The sequence below is a fragment of the Callorhinus ursinus genome, unplaced genomic scaffold (genome assembly GCF_003265705.2).
Source record: "Callorhinus ursinus isolate GAN/ISIS: 27379988/994484 unplaced genomic scaffold, GSC_fseal_2.0 scaffold92, whole genome shotgun sequence".
NCBI classification, from domain to species: Eukaryota; Metazoa; Chordata; class Mammalia; order Carnivora; family Otariidae; genus Callorhinus; species Callorhinus ursinus.
Window position 1 is genome coordinate 493116 of NW_027397154.1, and position 14810 is coordinate 507925.

General features: G+C 62.8%; 1 protein-coding gene across 8 annotated transcripts in view; it reads left to right on the top strand.

Moving 5' to 3' along the window:
* MEF2D (myocyte enhancer factor 2D) overlaps positions 1-14049 on the top strand; it is a 31701-nt gene extending 17652 nt beyond the window's left edge. For 3 of the 8 annotated variants that reach the window (XM_073888654.1, XM_073888651.1, XM_073888653.1), the window contains exons 4-11: positions 1247-1384; positions 2250-2460; positions 2645-2701; positions 4128-4322; positions 5956-6102; positions 9221-9446; positions 9856-10165; positions 10369-14049. In XM_073888654.1, coding sequence (XP_073744755.1) covers positions 1247-1384; positions 2250-2460; positions 2645-2701; positions 4128-4322; positions 5956-6102; positions 9221-9446; positions 9856-10165; positions 10369-10380 — 1296 coding nt within the window. In that variant the 3' untranslated portion in view covers positions 10381-14049. Of the gene's footprint in view, positions 1-1246; positions 1385-1434; positions 1570-2249; positions 2461-2644; positions 2702-4127; positions 4323-4787; positions 4809-5955; positions 6103-9220; positions 9447-9855; positions 10166-10368 lie in introns of all 8 variants that reach the window. The other 5 variants (XM_073888656.1, XM_073888652.1, XM_073888655.1 and 2 more) reach the window with 5 other exon arrangements.
* Positions 14050-14810: the final 761 nt, after the last annotated feature.

Genomic DNA, 14810 nt, shown 5'->3' on the forward strand with positions numbered 1-14810 from the left:
CCCAGTCCGGTGCCCACCCCAGTCCGGTGCCCACCCCGGCCCGCTCCCCACCCAGTCCGGTGTCCACCCAGCCTGCTGCGTCTTTGTTCATGCTTGTCAGGCTGCGGGACATCCTCTGCTGTGTCTTCCCTCCAGTTCTCTCTCTGTCTTTTGCTCTCCTTGTCCATCCTTGGTCTGTTCCTGCATCTGACTCTCTGTCTCTGTCTCCCTCTTTGTTTCCATCTCTCTTGCTCTGCCTCTGTCCCTTTATGGGTTCCTGGGACTCAGTTTTCTGTTTCAAAAAAAGCCAGCATTACAGGCTGTTGAAGGACACAGGCTTTGGAATCCAGTGGTGACATTTACTGGCCGCGTGGCCTTGGGCCGTGGTGCCCACCTCCACGAAATGGGGCCAGTGTGAGCTTTGAAGGGTGTGGTGGGACTTGAACAAGACAGCCCGGTTCCTGCTTCTCACACGGGGGCTGTGCGTGCTTTCAGGGAACAGAACTTCTGCCAGGGAGGCTGGTGCCCGGGAAGCCACAGGCTTGCCTTCCCGGAGAGGGACTCGAACTCCACGATTTGGAGGAAGTTACCTTAGCCTTACAATAGAGAAAACAGATTTACTCTAGACTGGAATGGAAAACATACATTTGTTATTTATTCTAAAAACCGACCGAGTATCTGTGAAGGTGTTTTGAGCAGGAAGAGGGAAGTTTGGGGTCTACTCCAGACCTACCAGGAGTGCCCCAGTGTGGTGTGGGCCCCTGGGCAAGGACAGCAGCAGGAGCTCTATAAACGCTGGTTTCCTCTGGGCCTTTCTCCCCCTCCTTCCTCTCCCTCTGTCTCCATCTCTGCTTCTCTCCCCCTCTTCCTGTGAGCAGAGCCCAGGGACCAGGCTGGGCAACACCAGCCTGGACTGTCTCCCCCCACCCCACCCTACCCCCCGAGCTACCGCAGGGTCTCAGCCCCCAGCCCATCCCCCCAGGGCCCCTCCCCACCTGTCACCTTGGAAGCAGGGGTCTCTGCTAAGTGTGTTGCGCATTCCCTGCGTGGGCCTTTGGCGTGAGGCCCCATGGCGCGCCACCCCCCTCCCGTGGTGGTGCCTCCCCACCCAGCACGTTCACATGGTGCGGCAGGGCGGGGAAGGGGGATGGCCGGGAAATGCTGGGGACCCAGAGGAAGGAGGTGGGGAGAAAGTAGGGGGGCGGCGGGGACCCTGCCCCTGCTCCTCCCCTGCCAACGGCTGGCTGACGCCCTGGTGCGGTTGCAGACCCTGAGGAAGAAGGGCTTCAACGGCTGTGACAGCCCGGAGCCCGACGGGGAGGACTCGCTGGAGCAGAGCCCCCTGCTGGAGGACAAGTACCGGCGCGCCAGCGAGGAGCTGGACGGGCTCTTCCGGCGCTACGGGGTGAGCTCACTCACCGTGTCTCTGTCGGCCCCTCCCGGCCCCCCCCCCAGGCGCTGCACAAGAAGCACAGGGAGTGTGAGAGCCCCGAGGTGGACGAGGTGTTTGCCCTGACCCCCCAGACGGAGGAGAAGTATAAAAAGATAGACGAGGAGTTTGATAAAATGATGCAGAGTTATAGACTGGCCGTGAGTAGTCGCATGGAGCGGTCTCCCCGTGGTGCATGGTGTGGCTTCGCGCCGGCCCCCGGCCGCCCCTGACGCACGTCCCGCGCTGAGCCGTGCCGGGGCTGGCGGTGACCACTGAGGCACCGCTGACCTGGGTTGTGGACTCCTTTCGGATGGAGCACGGGCCGGGAGAGGCCTGGAGCGCCCCTCTCGCCAGCAAGGCGTGTGTAGATGACGTGAGGGCTTTAGATGGCAGGAGAGTAGGGGCTGTGTTCTTTGTCCAGGTCTTCTCAGGGCAGAGTCCCTGGGGGCCTACGCAGCCACCCCCGGCCCGAGACCCTCGGTGCAGGCCTTCCCTAGCTGTGTGGGTGCACGTGGGTCTGTATTCAGGCCCTCTAACCTGCTCCCCGTGTGTCCTGCCTGGCTGAGGACTAACCCACCTCCACTGGGGGCCTCGGGGGTCCCTGGTCCCATCTGCCATGAGCAGAGCCTGTTCTCGTTCTCTGGGCCAGAGCTTGATCCCAAAGCATTCCCTCCAGCAAACTTCCTCTGAGAGGGCCCGGGGCAGAGAGCTCGAGCTGCGGGCCCTCAGACACACAGCCCAGAGACCACAGGAACCCGTGCCTGCCCTCTCTTGGGCACAGTGGGTCTGGGGTGGGGGCGTCGCCTGGCCTGACCCCGCCTCGCCATCCTCTGTCTAGTCAGCGGTGCCGGCCCCCAACTTTGCCATGCCCGTCACGGTGCCCGTGTCCAGTCAGAGCTCACTGCAGTTCAGCAATCCCAGCGGCTCTCTGGTCACCCCTTCCCTGGTGACATCATCCCTCACGGACCCGCGGCTCCTGTCCCCCCAGCAGCCAGCACTGCAGAGGAACAGCGTGTCTCCGGGCCTGCCCCAGCGGCCGGCCAGCGCAGGTGAGGTGGGGATGAGGTGTGCTGGGGACTTGGGGGATTCCGTCTCCCTTCGCCCCGCGCGGCTTGTGCCGCTCGCTTGTGTGGCTCCTGAGGGAAGGACCAGGGCTCCTCCCGCTGTTCGGTCCGGGGACCCGCCGTGGAAGGCGCTGTCCCACCAGCTAACCGTGGTTCTGTTTGTCCCCAGGGGCCATGCTGGGGGGAGACCTCAACAGTGCTAATGGAGCCTGCCCCAGCCCTGTCGGTGAGTGTGGCTGCCCGCCTGCCTTCTCAGCGGCCTCGCGGGCCCAGGGACCAAGAGGGACCCCGATGAGACGGGAGGAAGGTCCCAGGACCCGAGTCGAGCCTGAGGCTTGTCTGCAGCCCTGATGGGTGTGGGCGATCATCAGAGATCTGGGCTCAGGGAGTCCTGGGCAAGCTGGAAGAAGGGACCAACATTTCCAGCTGGGGGAGAGGATGCAAGTGTTCCCCATCGAGTGGGGGCATCTGGGTGGGATCTGGAGGGTGTGCACGGTGTTACTGACGCGCTCCCCTACAGACCCCCAGCTGCCAACGGCCTCTCCCCTGCCCTGTGCTGTTGTCCGGCCGGTGACTGTGACTTCAAATGTCACCATTGACGTCACGCTGACATTCCTGCCATTCCCGGAGTGATCTGGGAATTGGGATGAGGGCAGCCCCACACTTCCAGGGGAACAGTGTGCTCCCAGGGGACAGAGCAAGGTGACACTTGGGACTGTGGTCAGCCCCACTTCTCTGGGCTTCAGAACCCCCAGTTTAGCCCCAGGCACCACCTAATGTCTCCGTGGCAGTGATTGTGCACTGGGGTCAGGAAGTGGAAGGGATGGTGGCCGCCCTTTCCTCTCCGCGGAGGGCTGGAGAAGTACCTGCAGACTTTGGGCCATGACGGTCCTTCCAGGCGCTCAGGCCCAGCATGCGGAGCGCGGGTGGGGCCTGGCATGGCTTCTAGGCAGCTGCGTCGCCCTGGACAAGTCATTGTGCCTCTGCCAACCAGGCCTCGAGTTTGCGGTTTTGTGACCGGGGCTGACCCACGTCTCGTCTGCCTCGCCACACAGTCAGCGTGAGGGTTGAGTGAGATTGTACCCTGTGTGGATTATGGCGCAAATGCGCAAGGTCGTTACAACACTGGTCGTCGCCAGTCTCATTCTGGTGGTGGCTGTGTTATCAGTCCCCTGTGACCAATGACAGCACCACCACCGGCGGATGGCTCGTCTTCCCCAGAGCCACGGGCATCCTGTCATGGGCCCCCGTCTCTTGGCCAAAGCTGCACTCTGAGTGGTCGAGGTGCCTCGGGGGCCCTCATGGAGGCCCACGTCCCAGGCTGCCTTCCCCATCTGCAGCCAGGTCCCTGTGAGCGGTCGGGGCAGGTTGTGGGATTGGGAGGTGCTGGACGCCCTGTCTGTGAGACCGGAAGAAGGAAGGGGGTGAGGCGAGGCCATTGTGGCATCCAGCTCCAGTGCTCCCCGCCCCCACCCCGGCACACGTCGCTTAGAGGCAGGGGAATAACCAGTAATTCCGGAGTGAGGGGGCCTCCCTTTTCTCCCAGGACAGGGTGGTTTTGGGGGAAGATCAGAGTCTGAGTATGGAGTCCTGGCACACGGGCTGGCGGCTGGGTCCGTGTCTGACCTTTGACCCCCATCTCCTCCTCTCAGGAAATGGCTACGTCAGTGCCCGGGCTTCCCCTGGTCTCCTCCCTGTGACCAACGGCAACAGTCTCAACAAGGGCATCCCTGCCAAGTCTCCGCCCCCGCCCACCCACAGCGCCCAGCTTGGAGCCCCCAGCCGCAAGCCCGACCTGAGGGTCATCACTTCCCAGGGAGGAAAGGGGTTGATGCATCACTTGGTGAGTGGGTGTCTGCACCGAGGGGCAGGGGCTGGGGCTGGGGAAGAGCCAACCTCCAGCAGGAGAGATGCAGGCTAGCCAATAGGTGGGACTGCCGGAGGGAGACCGTAGAAGCCGGACTTCTCGTGAGCTCTTTCCCCCCAGAGGGCCTTATGAGAGGTTGGAACGTGGATGTGCCACCCACAAGGGCAGGAGGAAGCGACAGGAGGTGGGAGAGAAGGTTCTGTGCCGGGGAGGAGGTTGGGAGGGATTTGCCACCACAGCGGAAGGATGAAGGTTTCCTAACGGGTGGGTGTTGGGATGTGGCATTTTCTGGAGTCGGTCTGGACAGCAAAGAGCTCTGTCCCAGGCTGGACAGCTGTCCTGCTCATGTGTGAAGAGGCAGGTGGGGCGGGTGTTGGGGCCGGGGTGTGAGGGGAGGCAGAGGCCGCAGACTGAACCGCCCCCTTGGTTTTATTTCCGCTCCCAGACTGAGGACCATTTGGATCTGGTAAGTGAGACCCTGAGGTGTGCGGTGGCCTGAAAGCCGGGGTCCGCCCGCGGCTCTGTGCCACAGCGTGGAGCGCGCCGTGCCCCTCCACCAGCGGGTGTGCTGTGTGTTGTTTGCTTATTGGCCAGGAGCCGTGCTCCGTGCCGGACAGGGTGCAGAGGTGAATGGGGCGGGGGTCAGGGGTTAGATATGCCCGCGTGTACCTGTGTGTACGTGGATGTCTTTATGTGATGTTGTGTTCATGCAGACACCCCTTTCTCTGTGTGTGTGTGTGTGTGTGTGTGTGTGCGCGCGCACGCACGTGCATGCCGCGGGGGACAACCCCAGGCCTCAGGGGGCCCGTCTGGGTGTGCCCCAGGATGCCTGCGTTAGGGGGGCTGGACCGGACTGACCCTCTGGCTCAGTCCCACTGAGCATGCTTGGAACCCAGGGCAGGGGCCTCCTTAGGAGGAGAGCCAGCCAGACCGGGACAGCATGGTCCCCCGGGGCAGCTGAGGCCCAAGGAGAGGCCCGAGCTGCCCGTGGCAGGGGCTCACCGCCTCCTCTCTGCCTCCCCGTGTGCTCAGCCCTGCACAGCCTGCCTCACATGCGCTCAGGCACATGCCGCTGCGCACGCGCCGTCACACTCGCGTACTCACCCTCAGCCAGGAGTGGGGCGGGGGCTCCTCCCTCCCCAGCTCCCTGACGGGCGGCCAGAGAGACTGGAAAAGGCAGGCGGGCTTTGGCGGCCAACACGGCGGCAGTTTCGGCCCTAGTGCAGAGCTGGAATAAACAAGTGACTCAGCGGCAGATGGAGCTGACAGCCCCACACACGTGTGTGCACACACGCAGGCACACGCCACACCGGGCCCCGCGCTCCCCGCGCGCATGCCGGCGTGCTCGGGCAGGGCGTGCGCTGCCCCAGGACGGGTGGGGAAGGCACTGGACCTGCTCTCACTCGGCCCCGGGGCCGGCATGCCGACCTCCATGCACGTGTGCACGCCCCCCTCCCCGGATCTCAGCCTCTCTGGGAATGCGCCAGCGCTCGTGTGTGCGGGCGCCTCTGTGCCCAGCGTCCCCCCGGGGCCGTGGGGAGCAGGGGCCCCACCTGGGCCTTGCAGTGGAGGGCCAGGGGAACGCGGCCCACCCTCCTGCCGCCTGGTGACAGACCCTTTCCTCCTGCAGAACAATGCCCAGCGCCTTGGGGCCTCCCAGTCTACCCACTCACTCACCACGCCAGTGGTTTCCGTGGCAACACCGAGTTTACTCAGCCAGGGCCTCCCCTTCTCCTCCATGCCCACTGCCTACAACACAGGTGAGTCCTCAAGCCCCTCAGCCCCCCTGTAGCTGCTTGGCCTTGGGGCGGGGGCGGGACCAGATGGGGAGCAGGAGATAGTCCTGGGTGATGCTCCAGTGGATTGGGGGGAGCCCCCTCCTGATGAAGGTCGCCAGCAAATAGAAACAGGATGCCCACTGAAATTTGAATTTCAAATAAAACAATGAATAATTTTTTAGGGTAAATATGCGTCAAAGACATTTGCTGAAATGTTAAAAAATTATTCATTGTTTTGTCTGAAATGCAAATTAATAAGTAGGTATTCCCCATTTTTAATAAAGGACCTAATGGAGAAAGGAGCCCCCGCCCTTAGGGGCTGAGGAGGAGCCCGGCCAGAGGTGGGCTGAGCAGATGGTTCCGGCAGCCCAGGGCTGGGGAGAGGGGAGGGGCGTGGTCGGTGCAGCAAGGCTTCCTGGGGGAGGAGGAAGAGGAGACACAGGTGGAGGAGGCCCGAGAGAGAAGGCCTGTCAGGAAGGTTTACCCAGCCTGCCGGGAAAGCCGAGAGGGGCAGGGCGAGGAGGGAGGACAGGGCCCCTCACCCTGGTGGTGGCTCCATGGTGGGGTGGTGGGGAGGGGAGAGGAGTGAGAGGACCGGTGAAGGTCGGGGGTGGGAGGGAAGGCGGAGAGCTGCTCAGACACACGGGAGAGGTGTCTGGGTCGAAGAATTCAGACCGGACACCCAGGACCCAGGCCGTCCTGGGTACCCACTGTCCCCTCCCAGGACCAGTCGGTGACGCTGTGGGCCATCTTGGCCTGCACTCCGCACTGTCGTGTCAGGAAGGACTTCCCCGTGGGGAAATCTCACTGCCGAGACCTCAGCCATCCCTCACGGTCCCTCACCCCTGACTGGCCTGTGCTGGGGCTGTTTGTGATGAGATCAGACTAGATCAAAAGGCCCCTAAACTTCTCCCTCCTCCCCAAGCCCCCATGCCAGACACCGTACAGATCCTCTCACGCTCCGACCTCTTCCCTGGGTAAAAACCTGGAGCCCAGGCTCGGACACGGGGAAGCCCTGGGGGCAGGAAAGAGCTGGAGCCGCCCCGCTGTGGAGAGGGGCCAGACCCCGCCGTGCATGTCTGCATCCAGGTCTTCCCACCCAGGTGTGGTGTGGTCAGTCCCTCGTCCCGCTCATGCATGGGGTCCTCGGGCCACCTCAGATGGCCGTGCCCCTGGGGGCCAGTGTCCTCCTCTGGGAGAGTCGTGGGCGGGCGGGGAGTTTGGCAGAGGGCAGCACAGACCACTGTTCAGGAGCCGCCGTGTTTGGGAATCCCAAAATGCGGCGGTGGTTTCCTGCCATCCTCTCTGGCCCTTGCAAGTCTCTTGAAGCAGGAGGGGAGGTTGGCGGGCGTCCGTGAAGCTGGGACAGGCGCCTGGCAAGGCCAGACTTTAGACTGTTTGTCAGTCTGGTGTGAAAGCAGGTTCTGACCCTGGGCCTGCCCTTGGGGCCCTGCTGGGAAGTGTGGGCTTCCTCACATCCTCCCAGGAGCCAGGGCTCCGGTTCCTCCTGCTGCCGCAGTCGGTCAGCAGGCCTCAGTTTCGACAGCGGGTGTGTTCAGGTGCCCCTACGTACATAAACAAAAACACACTGCTGTTTCACTGTTCTCCGCTCATAGTCCTTGGCCCCAGTCCAAGTTCTGGCTGCGGGCGATCTGGCTCTGGTGACGTCCTGGGTAAGGGCCAGGCCTGGCCCCTTGCTGACACTGGCTGCAGAGGTCTGGTGGCTGTGGATGGGCTGCGAGGTGGCCTGTGGGCCATGTTCCTCCTGTCCAGGAGGCCCCGGGCCTCCGCATAGACGGGGCTGGAGTGTGGTGGCAACGTGCGGGAGCCCCTGCCTCTCGGGTGTGGAGGGGTGGCGGGCGAGGTTGAACGCTGTTCGAGGGTGGGCATCCTTGTCTGTAAAATGAGTCCGAGGGGCTCCTTCCTGCCCTCGCTCTGCTTTTTTTAAGAATGGCTCAAAGCTGCTGGCTAGTGTTGTGAGACCAGAGGCAAGCAGGGACCATCTCTAGGCCAGACTTACGGGTAAGCGAGGAGCCCAGGGTCTTGCCTTAGCTCCTCCACTGGCTCTGGGACCCGGGGCTCCCCACGCTGGAGGCTGCGGTTGCCTCGTTTGTGAATTAGTAACAGCACCAGGCCAGCCTTCGGAAAACGTCCTGTGTGCCAGACGCGGTTGTGCGTGCCCCGTGTGCGTTCACTGCTCCGTGGTCCTCACGGCTGTGTGGTACAGGCGGGACTCCTCTGCCTCTGCCCACTGCTAAGTCGAGAGCAAGTCCCTTGCCCCAGGTCACGGGGCCTCGGGAGGCCTCGCCCTTGCCCTGCACCTTCCTGCTCGGTTGCGCGGCAGTGCCGTCGTCCCTGCAGAGACGGGAGCTGCAGCCCGGGATCCCTTGAGTGAGCTCGGTGGTGGGACCACGCGGGGTGTGCCCGTGCGCCCCCACAGCACCATCGCCCTGGGCTCCTCGGGGGACCTTTACTAAGCTGCCCCAGACTGGCTGCAGCCTGGAGCGCCCCAGCGTGCTGTTGGTTGTGCGAACATCAGCTTCTTCATTAAGACAGGAGTGGTCAAAAGCAAGGAGCACCGCCTCATGGGGAATGTGATGGAATCCTGGCCTGGTGCGCTGGGCCCCACGAGGCTCTGCAGGCCCAGCAGGGGCACGTGCGCGTCCGTCCGCTGGGTTGGTGTGCGGCCACGGCGGCTTGAACCCTTGCCGCGCTGACAGTCTCGAGATGAGCTGCGGGGCCGCAGCCGCGGGGGGCAGGGTGGTGATGGCAGTTAGCTTCCGTGCGCCATCCCTCTCGCGTCCCCATGACGCCCCTGTCTCAGAAAGGCACGTGAGGACCTGGCAGTGGAAGAGATGACAGACGTGTATTAGACCCTCCTGACTTCTTTCCCCTTCTTTTTTGAGTTGACATTCTGAAAGCGATACCTACACGTGGTACCGAAAAAAAAAAGTTAACACTATTTTAAAAACACACCTCTCTTCATTCTGCTAAGAAGCGGCACTTGCCGCCTGTGTCGACGTGCATTCCCTTAGCGGGGGGCCCTGTGCTGGGGGGCCCTGCTGAGTCCTCCCGTCCTCTCACCCCCCCACCCCTGCAGATTACCAGCTGAGCAGTGCCGAGCTCTCCTCCCTCCCAACCTTCAGCTCGCCCGGGGGGCTGTCGCTAGGCAGTGTCACCGCCTGGCCTCAGCCCGCGCAGCCGCCCCAGCCCCAGCCGCCCCAGCCGCCCCAGCCGCCCCAGCCGCCGCCCCAGCCGCCCCAGCCGCCCCAGCAGCCGCCCCAGCCGCAGCCCCATCTGGTCCCCGTGTCTCTCAGCAGCCTGATGTGAGTCCTGGGGCGCCGCGGGGGGTGGGGGGCGCGCGGGGCGCCGGAGGCTCGGGGACGGCAGAGCTGGGGGTGGGAAGAGGGGGCTCCTGTTGGGAGGGAGCGGGGTGGCCCCCTCGAGGTGCTCTGTTACCAGCGGACAGCACGGGACCTGGGACACTACAGTGGCCTGGGAGACCCCCCCCCCCGGAGCCCCTCCCCAGCCAGCCTGGAGCACCAGGATGCCGTGGGAGACATGGGGACAGAAAACTAACGTGGCTCCTTCCCTCTCCTCTCTTCCTCACTTGGTCCCTCTTCTCCCGGCTCCTGTCTGTCCCTGCCCCTCCCCGCCCCACCTCCTCCCTCTCCCTCCCGGGCCCCTCATCCCTTCTGTGTGTCGCACCTCCTCCGCTTCTGTCCCGGTGCCCAGCCCGGGCAGCCCTCTGCCCCACGTGGGGGCCGCCCTCACAGTCACCACCCACCCCCACATCAGCATCAAGTCGGAGCCGGTGTCCCCTAGCCGCGAGCGCAGCCCCGCGCCGCCCCCTCCAGCTGTGTTCCCGGCGGCCGCCCGCCCGGAGCCTGGCGACGGCCTCAGCAGCCCGGCCAGCAGCTCCTACGAGACCGGGGACCGGGACGACGGACGGGGGGACTTCGGGCCCACGCTGGGCCTGCTGCGCCCAGCCCAGGAGCCCGAGGCTGAGGGCCCCGCTGTGAAGAGGATGCGGCTCGACACCTGGGTACTGTAGCGTCACCCCTCCCGCCCGCCAGTGTGTGCTGCACCCCGGGGCCGCCCCCACCCTGAGCCCCCACCCGGGAGGCCTCTGGGCCACCTCTGCAACCCCCCGCCGCAGGCCCCGGCCCTGCGGGGAGAGGGGCGTGAGGGACGCCCAGCCCGTGGCCCGGGCCCTGACACCCCGCTCTCCATCTCCTCTCTCTGCAGACATTAAAGTGACGATTCCCAGCCCCCTCCTCAGCCTCCCTGACGAAGAGTTGACAATCTCACCGCCCACCCCTCCCGGCCCTGGGCTCCTCCCGCTCGACCCCCACTTCCTTTTGTGCTCCGTGTCCTGTTGACGGTTACATTTGTGTATAATTATTATATTATTATTATTATTATTATTATATTTTTTTTAATTTGGATTCTCGCTTTGGAGAGGAGGATGCTCCTGTCCCCTCTTTCTGCACCGCCCCCCGCCATTTTACTGGCGGGGGGGGGCTGTTTTTTGCGGGAAGGGGGGACACTTTGCACGTTGTACACATATGCTGCAGGAGGGGGTGGGGAGCCCGATAGGCCTTTGGGACAGGACAGGTGCCGAGCCCTGCATGCGGAGCCCTCCCACCCCATCCCCCAGATAGAGGGAGATAACCAAAAAACCTACCAAACTACAAAATCCCTTATAATAGACTGAAACCCCAAAGTCGGCCTGATGGGTGGGTTTGTGTTTCAGGGGGCAAGAGAGCCCAGGTTCTGAAAAGAGTTTCTGTGTCTGGGCTATTCCCGTGGCCACAGGCACATGGGGTGAAATGCCCAAGCCTGGCCCCCCAGTGCCCCTGCACACACACGACACTCTCACGGATTCATGTGTGAGCTGCACCCCCAAGGTGTGGGGGTGCCGGCCGAGCCTCTGGGCTGGGAAGGCTGCCTGGGATTCGGAGGCTGGGGGCAGGGTTTGAGGTGGGGGCCCCTCGGAAGCACATTTGGAAAGACGGAGAGCCATGAGGAGGGGCCGAGAGCTGGGGTGAGGGGTGACTCGGGGCCCCCTTCCGTCCCCAGCAGTTTCTCTAAGATGAACAGTGCAATAGCTCCCCGTCCCTGGGCTGACACCGGCCCCCGAGAGCAGGCCACAAAGTGCAGGGAGGACGGGGAGGGGGGCAGCTCCAGTGAGGTGGCTCAGCAGGACCGGAGCCCCAGCATCCAGGGGCAGGTGTGAGTGGGGGCTCTCTCTTCCTTGCACGGACACATCCCCAAAGGAGGGACACTGGGGTGGCGTGAGGGTGGGAGGCCTGCCTGCCTCCTTTCCTCCTGGGCCCTCCCCAGCCCCCTCCCAGCTCCTTCCGCCCCGCCCCCACCTCCCTGGTCGCCTCCCTCCCCTGCCCCGCGCGGCTCCTGCCCCCCCCCCGCCCACCCACCCCCCCCCCCCCCCCCCCCGCAGCCCACCTTCCCTCTTGGCTACTGTAACTGTAAATAGCAACCTTTGGAAAACGTTAGCAGTGTAACAGTCCAGGAAACTGTTTTTTTTGTTGTCGTTGTATTGATATGAAATGAGATTCTATTTTTGTCAAAGTATATTGTAATAATAATGACTCAAGCGGCCCGTACTGTACAGATGAGACTCTTCTGCTGTTGTTCTTGCTCCCCGCCCCGCCCCTTTCTGCTGGGACCTCAGGCTGGACCCCAGATCAGACGGGAGGGGGCAGGCCCCCAGCCTGCCATCCAGAGGGGGCTGGCCCGAGTGGGCAGGTGGCGTGTGCAGGCGGACAGGGGGTCTGCCCCGGTCCTTCACCTGCACCCAGCTCCTCTACCCCAGGGGCGCACCGCTCCCTGGGGGTGTCACCCCAGTAGGACAGTAGACAGTAGACAAGGCCCAGCTTTGCGGTCCTGCCTCTGTGACCCAGCCGCTTGCAGTATTCCGACACTTGACGCAGGGAGGGAACCAGAAGCAGGGGCGTATGTGACCACACATGTACCTGAGCGTGTCCGTGAGGGCATCCGGTATCCGTGTGTGTATGGTGGCGTGGACGTACTGGTGTGTGTCTCTGAGCCCATCTGGGCCTATCCACAGATCTGTGTGAATCGAGCTCCAAGGGCATGTCCGTGTGTGCACGTGCCTGGTGTTTGCGGAGGGACAGTTGCCGCTGGGCTGCACAGCCCTGGCTCTCAGCTCCACGCCCCTCCCGCTTGGCCCCTGCCCCAGTCCCCCCTCCGCTTTGACAGGTTTGGACCACAGTTAGGGGAGGATCTGGCAGCTGCCCCCTTCGCCTCTCCCTGGGGCCCTGCTTCTCCTGGGCTCCACGCACAAGTGGCCACCCGGTCCCTGGTCCTTTGCACACACACGCAGCTGCCCTTCCTGCTCGTCCCCCACCCCAGTCCTGCTTTCAGGGTGACACTCATGATCCTCTTCCTTCTTGAAGCTTCTTCTTTGGGCCGTGATCCTTCCTTACTCAGAGTTCAAGCCCCACCTGCTGATTGGGCACACGGCATGTCCCAACCTACTCCGTGGGTTCCTAGAGGGAGTTTGAAGAGTCGACAAGACTTGATCAGGGCCTCAAAGTACACCAGGGTATAGGCTTGCGCATGCACGCGTCCCCAGAGCCTTGCCCGGTGTCTGGCACATAGTTGGTGCACAGTAAATGCCGAATGGGTGAGCGATAGGTGCTCAATAAAACTCAAGTGACTGGCTTTCCCTTCTCAGGCTGTTCCTGGCAGCAGTCCGCCCACCTTTGGAAGCTGGGCTTGGCCGCCACTAGACACACGGTGGGGACGAGAGCCCCTGCGGTTCACGGTGCAATATTCACCAGTTTTGCCCTCTGCCTTGTAATGGCAAACCTGGCTTTTGATTACCGTGTGTGTGTGTGTGTGTGTGTGTGTGTGTGTGTGTGTGTGTGTGTCTTTCCTCTCTCTCTCTGGGGCAGGGGGTGGGTCTGTGAATGAATATGTGACATTTCTGCAATTCAGTATCCCAAGGTTTCTCTTGGGGGTAGGGGCTCCTGGCTGGCCAGACGCATGGGTCCCTGGGAACCCAGACCTCAAGGGGGGGGGGGGGCTTCATTTCTTCCTCTCGCAAAGCCAAATTTGCCTCCACCTACTCCTTCCTCCGAAGAACTGGGCGTTTGCCAAAGTAATCACTGGAGTCATCCCGTGCCCCTCCCTCCCCCAGCCTTCCCACAGCTTCCAGGGACAGTGGGCAAGAGGACCCTCCCATTCCACTGGGACGCACCGTTCCTCCCCTCCCCAGCAGTGCCCTCAATGCAGCAAGACTGACCCCTGACCTTTACCCAGCCCTCCCCACCTTGGACAGGAAGGAATTAATGCACCTTCTCTTGATGATTATTTATTTGTTTGGAGAGACAGAAATGATGTAAAAGTGTATCTAGAAATATCTATATCTATATATTTTTAACTGACTCTTTGGAATCCCCTGGGGTGGGGTGGGGGTGAATTTAGGCTTTCGTAGAGGAGAGGAGACCTGGAGCCTGGGAACTCTTGTGCTCTCCTCTGCCACCTCTGTCCACCCCCTAAGCGATGGTGGAAGCCGTGGTGGGATTTGTGTGGGGGCAGGGGCTCGAATGTTCTATGGAGAATCTGGATTCTCTTTGTCTTCCCCATTCAAGTCCCAAAGGGAAGGGGGAGAGGGAGGGAGGCATGGAGCTGCCCCCCCCGAAACCCGACAATCACCCACACTCCTGGGGCTGCTCCTGGGTCCTGGGCAGGGCGAGTCCAAGTGTGTGGCTGTTGATTTGTTTTCAATATTTCTTTCCGTGCTGTATGGTGATGCTTTCTTAGTATTCTACACAATAAGAAGACAAAGTCCTCGGGATTCTTATGAGTTTTGTTTGAAAACTCTTTCACTATATTTGTTGTAAAGAGGTTTACTATTAAAAAGAATACACGTTTCTGATACTTGGGCTTGGGTTCTGGTTTCTTTGGCGCGGCCGGCGGCGGAGGAGAGGCCCGGGGTGGCCCGAGGGTCCGCTCAGCACGGTGGCGGGGCGGTGAGGGGTGCTCCCAGGTCTCAGGTGAGCGGTTCTTCCAGGTCCTGTCAGAAGCAGAGGCTGCCCCACACGGGCCGGGGTTGTCCTGGGGGAAGCCACACGGGGGGGGGCCCTGGGGCACGAGAGGCAGAGAAGCCGTGCCCTAGGCCAGGTCAGGAGCAGGGTCATGGGGGGCAGGGCTCCAGCCACCAGCAAGAACTCGCCGTGGATTCCACTGACGCGGGCTGCCCTCTTCCCCCTTCAAGGTGCTTTAACGGTGCCAGGGAGCCTCTCCCTGCTCTCCGAGGGCACCCCCCGAGGGCCCCCCAACCTGGTGCCGCCTTGCCGGAGGGGCAAACGCGGGGTGTGGCTCGGCCCCAGCAGCGTGTGCACAGGCTGGTGCTGCTGAAGCACAGAGGGACGTGGGGGCGTCTCCAAGTGCGGGAAGTTGCCCCATGGCGGGGTTGGCCAGTCCCAGTGCTGGCGCCCTGGCTTCCTATCTGTACAATGCAGTGATCTGTACCGGCCTCCCTCCCGGGGCTACCGCACCTCACTGCTCCCTCAGCTGCAGCCGAGAGAAAGGAGGCGCAGAAGGGCTTCCCCGTCCTCCAGATGCGCCTCCACCCTGGCTGCCCTGCGCTCACCCCTTGGAGACGGCGTCCGAGGACCCCAGCCTGGCCCTGGTGGGGT